Genomic DNA, 15,800 nt, shown 5'->3' with positions numbered 1-15,800 from the left:
TGTCAAGAGAACATGGTCCAACGCCTCAGAGTCTTCATTTGAATGACATGGAGTCAAATCAGAACGCAGTCTCTATTCCATCGCACCCTAAAGGCCGGGAAGGTTTAAATCCTCCTGAGAAGTATCTGCATCAAAGGTCTTAGGTGAGAAGGTTGCTGTTTCTAGTCTTTCATTGTCCAAATTACAGAAGCCTCGACAGACTCCGGCTTACTTCCTGTGATTCCTTAACAGCTAATTCCTAGCCAGAAACAGTACCTGGGAAATTCTCTAAGAATATCTTTCAAGGTTTAGAGTTGAAACGTGATTCTAGAGAGATATTCTCTCATTAAAGTAAGATTGTAACACTGACTCAACGAAGCACCCCTGAGGGCGCTCAAGCACTGTGCCGGGATTCCGGAACTCCTTGCTTTCTCTCTCCACCTCCAAAGGCAGAAATGCCCTTCCAAATTTGCCTATGGCACGAAAGACTTCGTAACCTAAAATAGCTGGCACACGCTCCCTTGTCACTAGTCCTGAGTATGAGACCCACCAAGAAACTTTAGGTTCCCAAAGCATTAGCTCAACAGCAAAAGCAAATGGTTCAATCTTCTACTGACACAAACTGAAGAGGCAAACCTGCGTTTGAGAGTCTCAGATCAGGGCAGCCAGCTCTTCCTCTGAAGGGACAGAGAGCAGGTGTTTCAAGCTACTCCGCTGCTTCTGGAGCACAAAAGCAGCCACGGACAAGTGCAAAAGAGTAAGCAAGGGTACGCGCCCACAGAGCTCCGTCAGCCCTGAGATTCGGAGTGCACGAGTTTCACGTGACGCAAACATTCTCCTTGTGATTTTTAACTCGACTATTTGAAAATGTAAAAAACTACTCTTAGCTTGTGGGCCCCATAAAAACAGGTGGTTGGAGGGAACTGGCTCATGGGCTGTGTTATTCAGATTTCCTGATGGGGGGGTCAAAGTTGTCACGTGGCCATGAATCATCTAATTTCACTTGGGCAGCAATAGCCTCTACGCAGATAGTAATGAACCAAAGAGAATCCCAAAGTGCCAGTCAGCCAGTTCTAGGAGGCGTATCTACACTCGTAAGTGGTGTAAAGCTGTGTGCTCACATATATATATCTATAGCTGTAATATATTCAGGAAACACTTAAATCAAATTTATTTAAATCACATAATTGTCAGAAAAGCAGGGAATTTGAGAAATTCATTAGCTAAGCCTTTTCAAACGCTCTGGAGTCAGAGAGATCTGGATTAACGCCTTGGCTCTGCTACTTACTGACCTGTGACCACAGATAAACTGCTTAACCACTAGATTTAGCCTGGTGCTGCCGACACGGTAGGCAAGTTTTCAGTCTTGTTTCTCAAGCAAATAGCTACAAAGGGCTCGCTGGGAAAATCTTTAATAAGGCATAACTCCTGGTTTTAGACAGAAACCTACTTTTATCTCTTCTATTCCATTCTGTCATGTAATTTTTTTTTCTCCATGCAACATACTGTGCAAAATCGTACCTCCATATTTACTGAATTCTACCTTCCTCTTATTCTTGAAGGCTGTTTTTTTTCCCCAAGGCTGCTGATTAAAATGAGAATGAAAAGCATTCAGTCAACACATCTTTTCACAGAGTAAGTGTAGTTTGAGTGTTTTCTCCAATTTATCAATGACAGGTATTGTTTTCTAGGGAAAAAAAAGTCTAGATGATACAACAGAATTGGTAGGAAAGGATTCTTATGGCTTGCTATATCTTTAGATTAGTAACTAGAGAATCTGAAGATAATGTTCACAGATTATTTGCAGATATAATTGTTGTGTACCCTGGACCTCAGTCCACTGCTTAAATTGTATTACATAGAATATTAGCACTAAATAATACGTGCTATCATCTCTCTAATCATGAAAAATTTATTAGTTACATACACATGAAGTAAAAGATTTCACCAATAGTGTTTTTGAACAACCATCAGTTAAGTTATGAATCTGCTAGTGTTGAGTGCTAAGCAAAATATTAAAGCTATTAAAATATTAGTGTTCGGATTTATTTTCAATTTTCTTTTAACCTATCATTTACAGAAGCCCTGTTAGAATGCTGAAGGCAGTCATTTTGCAACACATACATTCTCCATATAAAATGATGTTCAATGTTGGGTGATGCAGGTTTATAAATATACACAAAAAAACAATATATTTGTAGTTAACTTACTACTCTGACCGGTAGGCAACACATGGAAGCATCATATGCACATAAAACTTTGAAATTACAACAAAATGTGAAATTCTCAAGACAGATAACCATGAACTTGTTTACAAAATCATATGAAAAGAAGGCTTTGTGTTTGGGAATTTTCAGTGGCCCACCGACAAAGCAGTAATTTTAATTGGAAAAAAAAATTCCCAAACACAAAAAAACCCAAGGTAAATGAGATGTATGTCTTGGTCAAATGTGTGTAGACAGCTGCCCTGAAAACAAATTGATAAACATAAATATACAACTTGTTTACTGAGCATAAAATATTGCACAAGAACAGTTTTGTTTGAAAAATTCAACTTTCCATAGTTCTGAACTTCAAAACGGTTCCCACATATAGATACAACTGCATTTTCTAAACAAGAAACATTAATCTTCAGTAATACTGTTAGAACCTTATTTTTCCCATTAACCATATTCCAGTCTACTTCATGGCAATGGTAAGTCAGTGGTGAAGATTTGGCAAAGATAAAAAGGCAGATAAGATTGTAAAATATATATATATATATATATATATATGTATATATGTACACATATGAAACAGATATGTTCCAAAAACCCTTAATCATCTGATAACTGATCCCTTAAAAAAGCCCACAGTCCAGGTCACAGTGACGGTCAGACAGTGGTGGAGTACGACTCTCTCCTCGGGGGCCGCTCCTTCTGAGAACCGCCGTGGCCCTCTCTGGCCTCTGGCACGCTGTCTTCTGCATCGCTTTCGCTGCCGTTTGCCACGGTGGGGTCCAGAGACGTCAGGCCAGATTTTCTGTGCAAAGGAAAGCCGACGCCGCTTTCCTGTAAGGAGTTATCTATGAACTCTTCATCAGAGGAATGGAATGATTCGTCATCTCCTATTAAATGGTTGACGATGTGGATTCCATCAAAAGGGGGTTGGCTGGAGAAGCCCCTCTGGCCTTTTAGGCACCTGAGCTGTCAAAACAAAATTCGAGTTAATATACTCAGCTGGGGGGGAAGACACACATCCCACGAAAGCAAGTATTTCATGTTTGAGGAGGAAGAGACCGCAATCTTTTTCCATTTAGAGACATAAGCCACCAATTTTTTAGCAATTCCTACGTGTTATGCCGTGGGCACGTAACTTGTTATTTTAACTGAATCACCACAACAATCTATGTGGTAGGTTTTATTATCTTCATGTTGAAGATTAGGAAACAGAGACTCAGGTGGTGTGGCTTGCTGAGGAGAAACAGCCAATGCCAAAGTTTAGCTTTGAACTGCATCGAGATAATACAATAAACCCCATGTACCCATCACTTAGTTTCAACAACTGACACATCGTGAACAATCTTTTTTTTTTCCCCCCAGGAGGGAGGCAATTAGGTTTATTTATTTTATTTTATTTTTTTGATGGAGGTACAGGAGATTGAACCCAGGACCTCACGCATGCTACGCAGGTGCTCTACTGAGCTATTCCCTCCCCCCCACACCATGGACAATCTTGCTGCACTGTCTCTCTCTTGACCCTGTATTATTTTGAGGTAAAAACAGCCTATCAGTTCAACTGTATATATTTCAGCGTGCAACTACAGAAGATACGGACTTAATACAAACAATACTCTGAACTCTCTCACACAGTCTTGAGAGCATGTCTAGTAATTTTGTGAATGATGGAAACGGTGTATAAATCATTTAAGTCTGCTCTGAGTCTCCATCCTGTTCTAACAGCCTCCAGACCACACGCTACTACCACTCGGTGGGGGCAGAAATGCTCCTCCCCACCACTGACGTCTCCTGCTGCGCGGGGGAGGATGCAAGGGGTGTGCAGCGCTCCTGCCTTCTCCCCCCGGCACTCCCAGGGGGTGGCGGAGAAGAAGGGCACACAGGGCTCAGCTCCTGCCCGCTCTTTCTGTCCTTGGGAGCCCGGCTGTTTCTCCATCCCTGGAGCCTGACCGGGCCAGACCCCCAGGTGGCAAGGGCTGTGAAGACCGAATGCTACCTATTTCTGGCTGTGCAAGTCTGACAAATTCTGGACTTCAGTACTGAAAAGCCCACTGTTGTCGCACATCAAAACCACCCTCATCAGGATTAAAGGAGATTTCTTTTTATCACCTCCCTCTTTTTGCCTAAGTTCCTCCAAGTCCCCAAACCCACCACCATGGATACGGCTACTTCCACAGCCACATAATTAAGACATCAGCCCTCTCCTCAAGAGTTTATGTTTAAATATAAAATTTAATTTTGATATTATCACTTATTTGATTTCTCTCAGATACCATGAATTTTCTTCTACAGTAAAGCAGAAGAGCTTTTTAAAAATCCAAAATAATAACAATTAACTACCAAAATCTACCTTGACTATCAAGAATTTGCTAAAATATTCTCCGTGTCTCCTGCCCTTATCATTGCTATTAACCTACAGTTTTGTTTCTCAGGGACAAATTCCTGGTCACTATTGTTTCAATCTTGAGATAAAGGCAATGTGAAATATCCAGGAAATATTACATACACTTTCAAAACTAACGGCTCTGGGAGTAAAGACATTACAGCTCTGCCATAACACCTCCTCGCTTTCCCTGTAGACTTCCAGGAAGAAGTGAAGAAACCTGAGCACTTCTGCGCTGCTGCGAGACAGCGGCAAACGGAGGGATGTGGGCACTCAGAGCACAGACGCCTGCCTCAAAGAGATCCCTGGGCCCGAGGCCAAGAAAACATAGTGGGGTACAATGTCATTTAAATAACACCTTCCCTGCTGGCACAGCAGCAGGGGCACGGGCCTGAAGCCACCACGCGGAGGGGAAGGCGCAGAGCCCCGCAGGGCCTCCCCGTGGCTGTGACACCCACCGCTTTGCTACAACTGCCACGTCCTGATGCAACATCCTAGCGCCACATTGCAACACACGATTTACAGCGCCGCGGGTAAAACTGAGTCAGTTCATCTCTTCCTTTCTCTTTTCCCCCGGACCCTTTGAAGAAACATGAGTAACACGCGTCCTCCTCCCTGGCCGCAGAGGAGGAGCGCGGCAGAGGAGCCACGACTCCCGACGGGAAGGCCGGAGCCCTCCTGCGCTGGCAGGGCGCTGCAGCTGGGACGCGCGGCCCCCGCCGCACGCGACAGCCACCTCAGCTCAAACGAGCGACAGGCTCGATGGCCGCTTCTTCAGAGTCCGAGGAGATGCAAGCAATGCTTCTTTACCTGAGCACTGCTGACACAGAGCAGCAGGGGCACAGAGGCACTTCCTGGCCGAGAGAAGGCAAGTCTGAAGGCGAGGGGCTGCCCCGCAGGCGCCCCCCGCGCCCGGGCGTGCGCCCCCGGCTCGGAGGGGCAGGGGCCCCTGCGGGCCCCGCAGACGCCTGCGCGGGCGCCCAGGGCGCGGCCCGCGAGGGGCCCGACTGCGGGCGGGGACGCCCTCCGGACGCCTCAGCCCGTGCAGAGGGGCCCGGCGCGGGGGAGACCAGCGCCGGGCCCGCTGCGGCGCCCGGTCCCGGCTGCCCGCGCCCGAGAGCTGCGCCGCTTACCCACGCTCCAGCCTCCTGGGAGCTAACGCCACTTAAACCGCAACAAAAAGCAGACAAGGAGCCTGCTCCCTCCACCCCTCTCACAGACGCTTTCAGGGATGCAGTCAGCATCCTCAGGACACAGCCCCCTGATCGATCACCTGCATCAGGGTAACCGAGGACACCTACTAAAACGTAGAGTCGCTCTCCAGATTTAAGGAACCAAAACCCAGAGCGTGAAACCCCAGAATCTACGTTCTTACAAATCTCATAGACTCTGATATACTCAGAGAATCGCTGTGGCAGATCCTGGGTTCAAACGAAATGGGGCTGAGTCAGAACGGAGCTGATGGGCCTGAAAGGGAACTACTCGTTATTCCGGACAGAAGTGCTTCTGAGCCGGGAACACCTGCCTGTGCGCGTCGGTGTCTACGAACGGAGCGCCTTTCAGTAGCACAACCAGGCTGTTCTGGGCCAGCTCTACCATCTGGTGGCTGAAACAAGGAGCAGTCTGTTTAAACGTCTTTTCCTAAAACTTTCTCCCGGTATGAGGGGAGGGTCTCGGATTGCACATATTCAAAAAAGCTGAAAAATTCTGATGCACATCCTGGGATAAGGACCACTCCCTAGGCAACGTTTTGTTTGTTTTTGTTTGACATCTTCTTGGGGTCAATCATGGGATAAAGAATCTGACAAAAGCTACTGATTCTTGTCTTGAAAAGCACACACACACGCAGACTTGAGCCTACTCTTTCCAGGGCCACTGTCTTTCTGAATTTAGGCTAAAGGCTACAGGAACACCTTCACGACACTGACGACGACGACAAAAACTTCACCTGCGAAACGCCAGTAACACACTCGTATCACAGACAAGACAACAAGCATCGCTCTTCCAGGTAAAAGCAGACATAGGTCTTTAAAGTCACTCAATGTGCCTGGAGGGACTTCTGAGATGCACCAAGGAGACAGAGGCACAGGACTGTCTGGATCATGAGTAAAGGGGTTCTTCCCTGGGGCGTCTTGGAAGGGGCGCATCGGGACCGCCTGACAGCGAGGGTCACAGCCAACGAGTCCCACCCAGGCACTAGGGACTTGCTGTCAGTTTTTAGGTTCTTCAGTCTTAAAGTCTGAGCAGAGTCCAATATTACCAGAAATGTAAGGAAAGCAACTGAGAGAACCTAGAAGAAAGGTAACGAGGAGTTAACAGACTATCCAGGAAAAAGAAAATATTAAAAAAAGTCATTTACTGCTTCTGAAAACGCTGCACCCATGTAAGAAACCCCCCACCATGTTCCAAGAAGGGTCTTAGACATACATTTCTCTGGCCTGAAAGACAGGAGCCTTGAGATCGAAGAGGCCTGTCAAGCATCCAGGAGAACAGATAAAAGTGGACCTGAACCACGGTACAGCCCAGTGGAATTTCAGGACCTCAGGAGCCAAGGAAAAACGAAGTACTCAGCCCCAAACCAAACACGTTTTACATAAAAGATCAAGAATCAGAATGGCGGCAGGCTTCATAGTGTAAAGACAGTAGAGCAGCCGCCACAATTCTGAGAAGAACACTTCTGACCTGTGTTGTTGTTTTTTTTTTTTTGCACGGGGGAAGTAATTTATTTATTTGATGGAGGTGCTGGGGATTGAACCCAGGACTCCGTGCATGCTAAGCACATGCTCCACCACTTGAGCTATCCTCTCCCCTCTAATCTGTATTTTTAAAAAATCGTACTTCTCTTAAAAATTTTTTATACCCATTCAAACAATCAATTAAATATGAGACCAAAATAGGAGTTAAAAGCTTCAAGGACTTAATAAAAAAATATATTTTGCTTCAATCACAAGAACTGGAATCAGATAAATCCTTTTTACAGTTTATCTCCTATGAATCCTTTCCCCCTAGAAAGGCAGGTGAAATGCTCCGCCAAGAGGAAGCACATTCAGGAAGACGTCCTTCGGCTTCGCTCCAGGACAAAGGAAAAGTGAGGCCACGGGATTCCCACGGAGACGAAAAAGCTCCCAAGATGCCATCTGTGCAGGAGGCCTGCAGGCAGCCGGACCTCCCTGAAGCCGACTGGAACAGGTCAGAGGAAAGACTTCTTCAAGAAGGTGAAGAGAGTCACCCAGAAGAGAACACACCAAGAAAATGAAAAAGCTGAGACAATCATCTGAGTAAACGTGTGCAGGTAAGCGAATCACAAGCAGACACTGTTCCCATACAACTGAGCGTTACCTAGCAATAAGAAGGAACACGAAATGGAATACACGTATGTACACGTATGGCTGAAACACTGTGCTGCACACCAGAAACTGACACAGATGGGACTGACGTACTGACACACGGATGAACCTCAAAGACGTTAAGCTGAGTCAGAGAAGCCGAATACAAAACCCAACATGCTGTGCGATTCCACTTACACAGAACGTCCAGAACAGGCACGTCTACAGAGACAGGAAGCAGATAGTGGCTGCCAAGGATCAGGGGAGAGGGGAGAAGAAAGGGAATGACAGCAAACGGCCATGAGCTTTCTTTCTGGGGTGGCAGAAATACTCCAAAATCACACTGCAGGTGTGGTCACACAGCTCTGTAAATACACTAAAAGCCACTGAATTTTACGCTTGAAGTGGAAGAACTCTACGATACGTAAATTATATCTCAATAAATCTGTTTAAGATAAACTACAGCCAGAAAAACGAACAAGCAAACCCTCCCCAAAACGTTGTTTCCCAAACTTCCCTAAGGCCATCTCAGAACCTTGCAAAAAAGTAAGCCTCTGCAAGCTTGTCTTTGGTCTCCGCCCCAGAGGAGAGGCCCGGGAAGCAGGAGTCGGGCGCCCGGGGGCCCGGTGGTCCCCAGGGAATGGACTTCGTGTGGACCTGAATGATGTAAACGCAAACTAACGCTGCAGACCCTGAATATTAACGTAACCAGACCCATTATGTTGTGCAGATCACATTATTAAGCTGGAGGGATGAAGTTCATGTGTTCATGATGAGGGTGAGGAGAATAAAATGACACAGACCCTTCCCCGTGTGAAAAGGCCAACAGATTTTGCCGAAAGCTGAAAACCAAGAATCGGCAGCTGAGCCGAAACAGGCCTCTAAGGAAGAGTGAAAGCCAAGTCCGCGGCCGACTTCTCGCAGGAGCTTTCTACTCTTCAGCGCGTCAAATCGTGTGCACAGCTGCAAGCAAGTTTTAATTAAAGATTTTTTTTCAGAAAAAAAAATATGCTTAATCTAAAATGAAAAAGGCATGAAGTTACAATTGGGACACGCTTCCTGCTTCCTCAGCCAGGCCCCGCGGGGAGCCCATACTCAGGATCTGGTGTCACCACTGACTCTCCCCTGTCTTCAGCCAAGGCTGTGCAGACCAGCCAGCCTCCCGATCTTCCTTCTGTTCTAGGAGCAGCCTGTCCAACTGCGGACCGATATCAAGGGCTGATGCTCAGTCACAGACTAATACTGCCACAAAATAGTCAGCAATTTCTCATAATTTTTGTGTGGGCATTTTCGTAGAGAGCTGAAAGGCATGAAACGCTGCTGTATGACTGTCAAAAAACTGACCTCACTTTTCTTCTGGTTTTATCATGCACTCATTACTACATCAGCAACATGTCAACTAAGGCAATTTTTGAAGGTAATCCCATTAAGTTTTTTAGTTATATTTCAAGACAATTTTTCTAACCTTATATACTTTCCAAACATGGACTGGCTACTACAGTTTTTTATAACCTGAATTTTCACTTAACATATCATACATACTTGTCAACATCATAATCTTTTTTCCTCTCTCTGAGGAAAAACAGATTTATTGTCAAACATCCACAGGGGTGATTATTAAACAAGCCTTTCAGAACAACGTCATAGTCTTTTAGCAGCTATAGGGCATCACATTTAGGAATGTACCACGATCTGCTTTACCCAATCCTCTTGCTGAGAGATTCAGGTTCCCACTGTGTCGCTGTATAAATAGCACTGCCACGAACATCTCTGAGCACGCCGGCCCTGCAGAGTTGCCTGAATATTTAAGACCTGGAGTTAGAAGTACTAAATAATACAGTGCAAAGTTTAAATATTCTTGAGGCCCTGGAGTTCTGTGTTGGAGCTGCCCTCCGGGAAGGTGGGCTGAGTTTATGTCCTCAAAATACTGCCTGAAAAGTTTTGCTTTCCTTACAACCTGGCACCGTGGTTTTGTTTTTTCCATTTTTGCCAACTGGATAAATAAAAAGATTTTTAATACAGAATATTTATTAAAATACACATAATGCTTTAGGGGACTCTTATGTTGTCAGCACCTAGTTTTAACAACCATCAAATTATGGCCACTTTCATTTCAAATTAACACCCAGCACCTCCCACCCTGGACTATTTGTAATAAAGGAAAAAATTTTTAAGTAACTTTGGCCTGTTGAACTAGAAGACCTTTTAGAAAAATATAATATGTAACCTAATCCTGTTCTTCATATTATTTTATCCTTAAACATGAATATGTAGAATAAGTAAAAACAAGCTTATTGTGTTGTTTCCTTCTAACAAATGCCTTCTAGTTTCTATAGCATTTAAAATAACTTATTCTAGGTATTAATTAGATTTGCCATTTCCCAAACAACATTAGCTAAAAGAGCCACAACTGGCTGAGAGATTCCACTGGCTATGCAACTCAGAGTCAGTGGCTCTGAGTCCTTATTTCTGTGAGGATGTTGGTGATGTTAAGAGAACCCTTCTGACTTCCTAATTCTCTAGATCAGCAACTGATAAATTTTGTTATGTATAACAAATACCTGGGATTATTTTAAAAATATAATCTTCATGTTTTTATATGGGTCCTACTCTCAGACATCTGGATTCAGCAGGTAGGGCTCAGGAATCCACATTTTAAACAAGTGTACTAGGTGATTCTGAAGAGGGTAATCCATAGATCACATTTTGAGAAACACTGCTCTCAACAGATCATATATGATCATGTTAAGAAAATCTGGTAAGGGTAAATGAGTTTGGACCTAAGGATTTCTCGTTAATTTATCACTTATTATCACACTGACCCACTGTCACAGTTTTAATATACAATGGCCTACACATGGACACACAGCCAACCAGGGGGGAAAAATCAAAATGGAAAGAACCATTAACATGAGGCTAGTAAGTATTTTAAGAAATGACCTATTGGAGGTTTATAGACACCTTCACCATCTAGTTCCATGTCTAGGCTGTGTGGGTAAGTGTTCACGGGACTGATCACTGAGGAACACCATTCTCTTTTCTTCAAATGATAACCCTACTTTCCCTCAAAGGCAGCCACTACTCTGACATTTCTCACCATGGACTGGTTTTGTGTATTCTCAGACTTTGTAATATCAAGAACCATGTGGTATGTACTCATTTGTGCCTGGCTCCTATTACCCAGCATTACGTTTGTGAGATTCATCCATGTTGGCATGTATAGCAGTAGTTCACTCTTTTTCAGTACCATGTAGTATTCCACCATGTGAATATATATATCAAAACTATCTGTTCTACTGTTAATGGCCATTTGGGCTATCTCCAGCCTACTGCATATAAGGCTGCTAGGAACATTCTTAAATACATTTTTTGGTGAATATATACTCAAAAGAGTATATACTCGGAGTATAATTGCTTGGTCATTGTGTTAAGCTCTAGTAACACTGCCAAACCATTTCCCAAAGTGTTATATAACAAGCTCCTTAATTTTTGCAAGAAACTTTTGCCTTACCTTTTGCCAGGCTGGTTGTCAAAGCAAAATAACAGTCTCTTAACTAATCACATAATAAATTAATTCCAGGTTCTTATTAGAAAATACAACATTGAATTTTCAGCTACCCAATCACATTAGCAAAAACATGGAAAAGTAACTCTTACAAACTCATGGCAGAAGTATAAATTGGCAAAAGCACTTCTGAAAATGGTTTGGCAGTATTTACTAAAGTTGAACATCTATACACTCTACACCTAAAATAAGCATATACTACAGCCTGCTTGGGACAAACTATTTTCATTCTCTAAAATACCCTGGTTTGAAAAATAAACAACAGTCATCCAGTAATTCCACTCCTAAGTATATGAACAATAGAAGTAAGTGTAATATACTAAAAAACATCTATAACAGGGTCCATAGCAATTTTATTCATAATAACCCCAAATGGAAATAACCCACATGTTTATAAACAGTAGAATGAATAAATAAATTATGGTATATTCATACAATAGATACTCTATAGTAACAAAAATGAACGAACAGATTACTGCTACATGAAACAACACAGATAAATCTTACACTGTTGAGCAAAAGGAGAAGTGAAACACAAAGTAATTCATTCTGCATGATTTCATTAGTCTAAGAGTATAAACTAAAAGTAAGTGGGGAGTGACAGGAAGGCTTCTGAAGTGCTGGTAAGGCTCCAGTTCTTGACCTGGGTGGGAGGTCAAACAGGCATGTTCATTTTTGTGATAATTCACCAAGCTGTTGGACACCTAGGATTTATGCATTTTCCTGTATATATCTTATATTGAAATTAAAATGTCTATTACTAAATAAAAGTCCAAGAAATAACAACTGTGGAAGATCTCTAGAAGGACATGCAATTATCATCCATTCTTCTGATAGTATTTCTAAACTGGACACTTGGCTGTAAACAGAAGATCACTAAGTTATGTATTTGAGCTGTTTTAGTCCATTATAAAATTGTTCTTACTTAGATGTTAGGCCATTAGCCTAACACCTTTCTGTTCGGTATATTTTCCTGTCCCATATGTAAACCCATAAAAGAAATCGATTTCAAAATCAGGAAAGGAGTGCTGGCTTGGTTCTGTCTCCCTAGACCTGGATCTTCAGTATGCTACTGCAGCCAAAGCTCGCTGCTTTGCTCTGGCTACCGCGTTCATGCAGCCCGCTCTGACACTGTGCGCATCTTCGTGTGCTAACCATGACTCCGATTTTACTAGACGTCGCCTTAGAACTAACACTTTTAACTGCTAGACTGAACCACATAATACTGCCATTTTCATAAGTGAAATTCAAACACCAGCAATTTCATTTGGCTCAATTAAACTAAGATTTTGTTGTTTTTATATTACATGTGTTCATACAAACTGCCTCAAAATCTTTAGGGAACAAGGAGGGGTATAAATCTAAAAACAAATCTTTCCCACCATGCATATTAAGTTTCTTAGTTTCAATTATGTGTTTAGATGTATTCCAAAATAGGTGATCAATAAAACCTCTCAAATATGCTTCCAAATTTATCTGTAGCATAAATATTTTGATAATAAAGTAGTTACATTCATCAGAACCCCCCAAGTGATCTAATAACAATAAAAACAAAAAAAACCCTGCTTCCTTTATTTTAGAAAGTATTTCTTTTTGGTTTTCCAGTATTATTTTGATATTGATAGTTGAAAATATTAGCATTTTTATAACTTTCACAACATTTTAAATAAATCAACAGGCATAAATATTTTCACAAACACTTAAAATTGTAGTGATTCATACACATATATAAATTTATTATTTATAGATATGTTTTTTCCCCAAATTATATGATTTAACACTGGAATTAAATTGATAGAATCAGCACTGTCTGGAGAAAATGGAATGACTGGTTGCCATACATTTACTGTACGTCTTCTGTTGGCCCCTGACAGTGGGGATTATTTCTTAATCATTTTTGCATCCAGAACTTAGCATTCTGACTTGCCAGAGTAGGCACCTAAGAAATGTTGATGAACTATACTGATCAAGATGGCAGGATTTTTGAAAAACAAACAAACAAACAAACAAACCTGGGTACTGATTATTCATCCCATCCTTTTAAATGCTACATGAGAATACCAATCAGCAGACAGATGGCAGTGCTAATACATAAGCCCAAACAGCACACTGTTTCTTACCTGATGCGGCCTGCTTCATCACGTTATGCATTAAGAGACAGAGTAAAAAAAGTAAAAACACGTAGAATTTACTTAAATAATATTTAAGACATTTCCCATACTCATAGCAACTTGCAAAGTTAGCAAAATCTTAACCTCTCACTAATCAACCAAGAGATTGGACTTCAGGATTTCTCTGCACATATTAAGCAATGCTGATCCAAGAAGGCATTTAGCAATGAGAAAAGGAACGTGCCTGCTAGGACATTATACGACTTATATAAAGAGTAAAGCATAAAACGCAGTATAGTTAATAAGAAAACAGGAAACTGTCATGTTCATAGTCTGATGAACGCAGGTTTTGACAGGAAACAGCAGAGTCTCTAAGTGCATGATAGTAAAGATTCACACACTTTTTAAAAAGTATTAAAAACTATTACAGTTATTTCAAATAAAAATTATCACTAACATTTTAAAGCAGGGAGAACCTGCAGGGGCGAGATGCTGGAGCCTCAAAGGACACCATAATCATTAAGGATACATAAGCATTCTTATTGTGACTTCTCTTCAGTTTACTTCATTAGCTCAACAACTAAAGGATGAGACAGAGGTTTCCTTTATGTAATAGACAAGTGCGATAGTTTTAGAGATACGTAGCTATTAAAAATAACTTAATAAATAACAGGGAAATCCGTGCTAAGAAAATCTGATCCTTTAGGCTAGTGACTATGTGGACAGAGGACACACATTCTCGACGTGTTTGCTTTCTTTCTGCACATTACAGAATACTGGCACCTTGGAAAAAGCTGGTCTTACAACTGATTTTAAAGAGACACAACAGGTTATTCTTCCTCCACTTTAACATGCAGGGGTAAGAGAATTAACAATGAACCTCATGTTATATTACATGATGCTTTATGGTCAAAAGTGCTGCCAGGCATATTATTTCAAGTTGAAAATGTTTCCCCGTGCGTGTGCTTAGAGGTTGAATTGTGCAGGCAACCACCACCTTCTGAGATTCAAAAGAGTAAGAAGAAGACTGCATTGAGTATTCTGAAAGACAATCAATCCACAACAAAGTGGAAAAAAGTCATCCACACACCAAAAAAAACCCCTAACCAAATGAACTTTGATCACTACTAGACAGGGTCTAAACCATTGAAGTGAGTCATGTGATACCAAGTGAACTGCAAAACAGTTGCAGTAAGTTTCCAAGACTGAGTCATATCAGATTATAAAGCTCCTATTCGTACATTTGGGTTTGTATAGTCAATCTTTGTAAAACACAGGGCTAAAAGCTAGACTTAACATTTCTGTAAGTGATGTATAACATATAAAAATTTAAGTAACTACACATTATACCTTATACGGGCAGATGGGCATGAAGTCCAATCAGAGATTTGTGTTTCTAAGTTACAGAGGCTTTACTTCCCCACCCCAAAGTTTAATCAGTAATTTTGTTGGATTCCTTAGAAGATAATTTTAACAGTTTTCTTTGTTTTCAAAATTTTATATGAATGTAAATGTGAAAAGATGTGTTACATTTATTTTCAATTATCAGCTTCTTTAAAAACTGTACATATGACAAAGATGAAAACTAGCAACAAGCACACAAACCAAAAGATTTCCAGTGAATCAGAACTGGAAACCAATAAAAGTGATCAAGTGGAGGTCATGACTTTCTGATCATCACATTACATAGATAAGAGCCAAAATTTAGACCTACAGTAATTAAAAATCAGATTAAGTTTAAAAAAATTCAAGAATTTTATTGAAATAATATAAAATAAGACAATGCTGAAAATGTTTTTGGCTTTATGCTAAATTAAAAAATTAAAAACCAGATAAAACACTTAAAATTTAAAAATACACAGATTCTATGTTAAGTGTATAAAATGCAGCAGGTAAAACTCACCTTGTTAGAAGCAAACAAAAAAATGTACCTACATCAGTAAGTGAAAAAGGTGGACAGTAAGGTTTAGAACTGAAGAAATTTAGCCTGTACATTTGTTACCAGAGAAGGAGAGAGAGAGAAGTAAGTCATTTACAAGGAACTCTTGGTCCTTCTGTAGTGCACACTTAGATCTGTCCAGCACATTGAGGCCAACGTAACGAAACTGCCATTCCCCTCTTCCTGGCAGCTGACACATCTCGATAAAATTGAAACCCTTAACACTATTTAGAAGGAGCTCTAATGTCAATGGTAACGAGGTTAGGAATATATGAGGTTCT

General features: G+C 41.6%; 1 protein-coding gene across 8 annotated transcripts in view; it reads right to left on the bottom strand.

The window, feature by feature from the left end:
* Positions 1-1,873: 1,873 nt before the first annotated feature.
* EVI5 (ecotropic viral integration site 5) overlaps positions 1,874-15,800 on the bottom strand; it is a 162,185-nt gene continuing 148,258 nt past the window's right edge. For all 8 annotated transcript variants that reach the window (XM_072968221.1, XM_072968217.1, XM_072968220.1 and 5 more), the window contains one exon: positions 1,874-3,164. In XM_072968221.1, the coding sequence (XP_072824322.1) occupies positions 2,853-3,164 (312 nt within the window). In that variant the 3' untranslated portion in view covers positions 1,874-2,852. The remainder of the gene's footprint in view (positions 3,165-15,800) is intronic.

The sequence above is a fragment of the Vicugna pacos genome, chromosome 9 (assembly GCF_048564905.1).
Source record: "Vicugna pacos chromosome 9, VicPac4, whole genome shotgun sequence".
In the NCBI taxonomy this organism is placed as follows: Eukaryota; Metazoa; Chordata; class Mammalia; order Artiodactyla; family Camelidae; genus Vicugna; species Vicugna pacos.
This window is presented reverse-complemented; position numbering and strand designations above follow the sequence as displayed.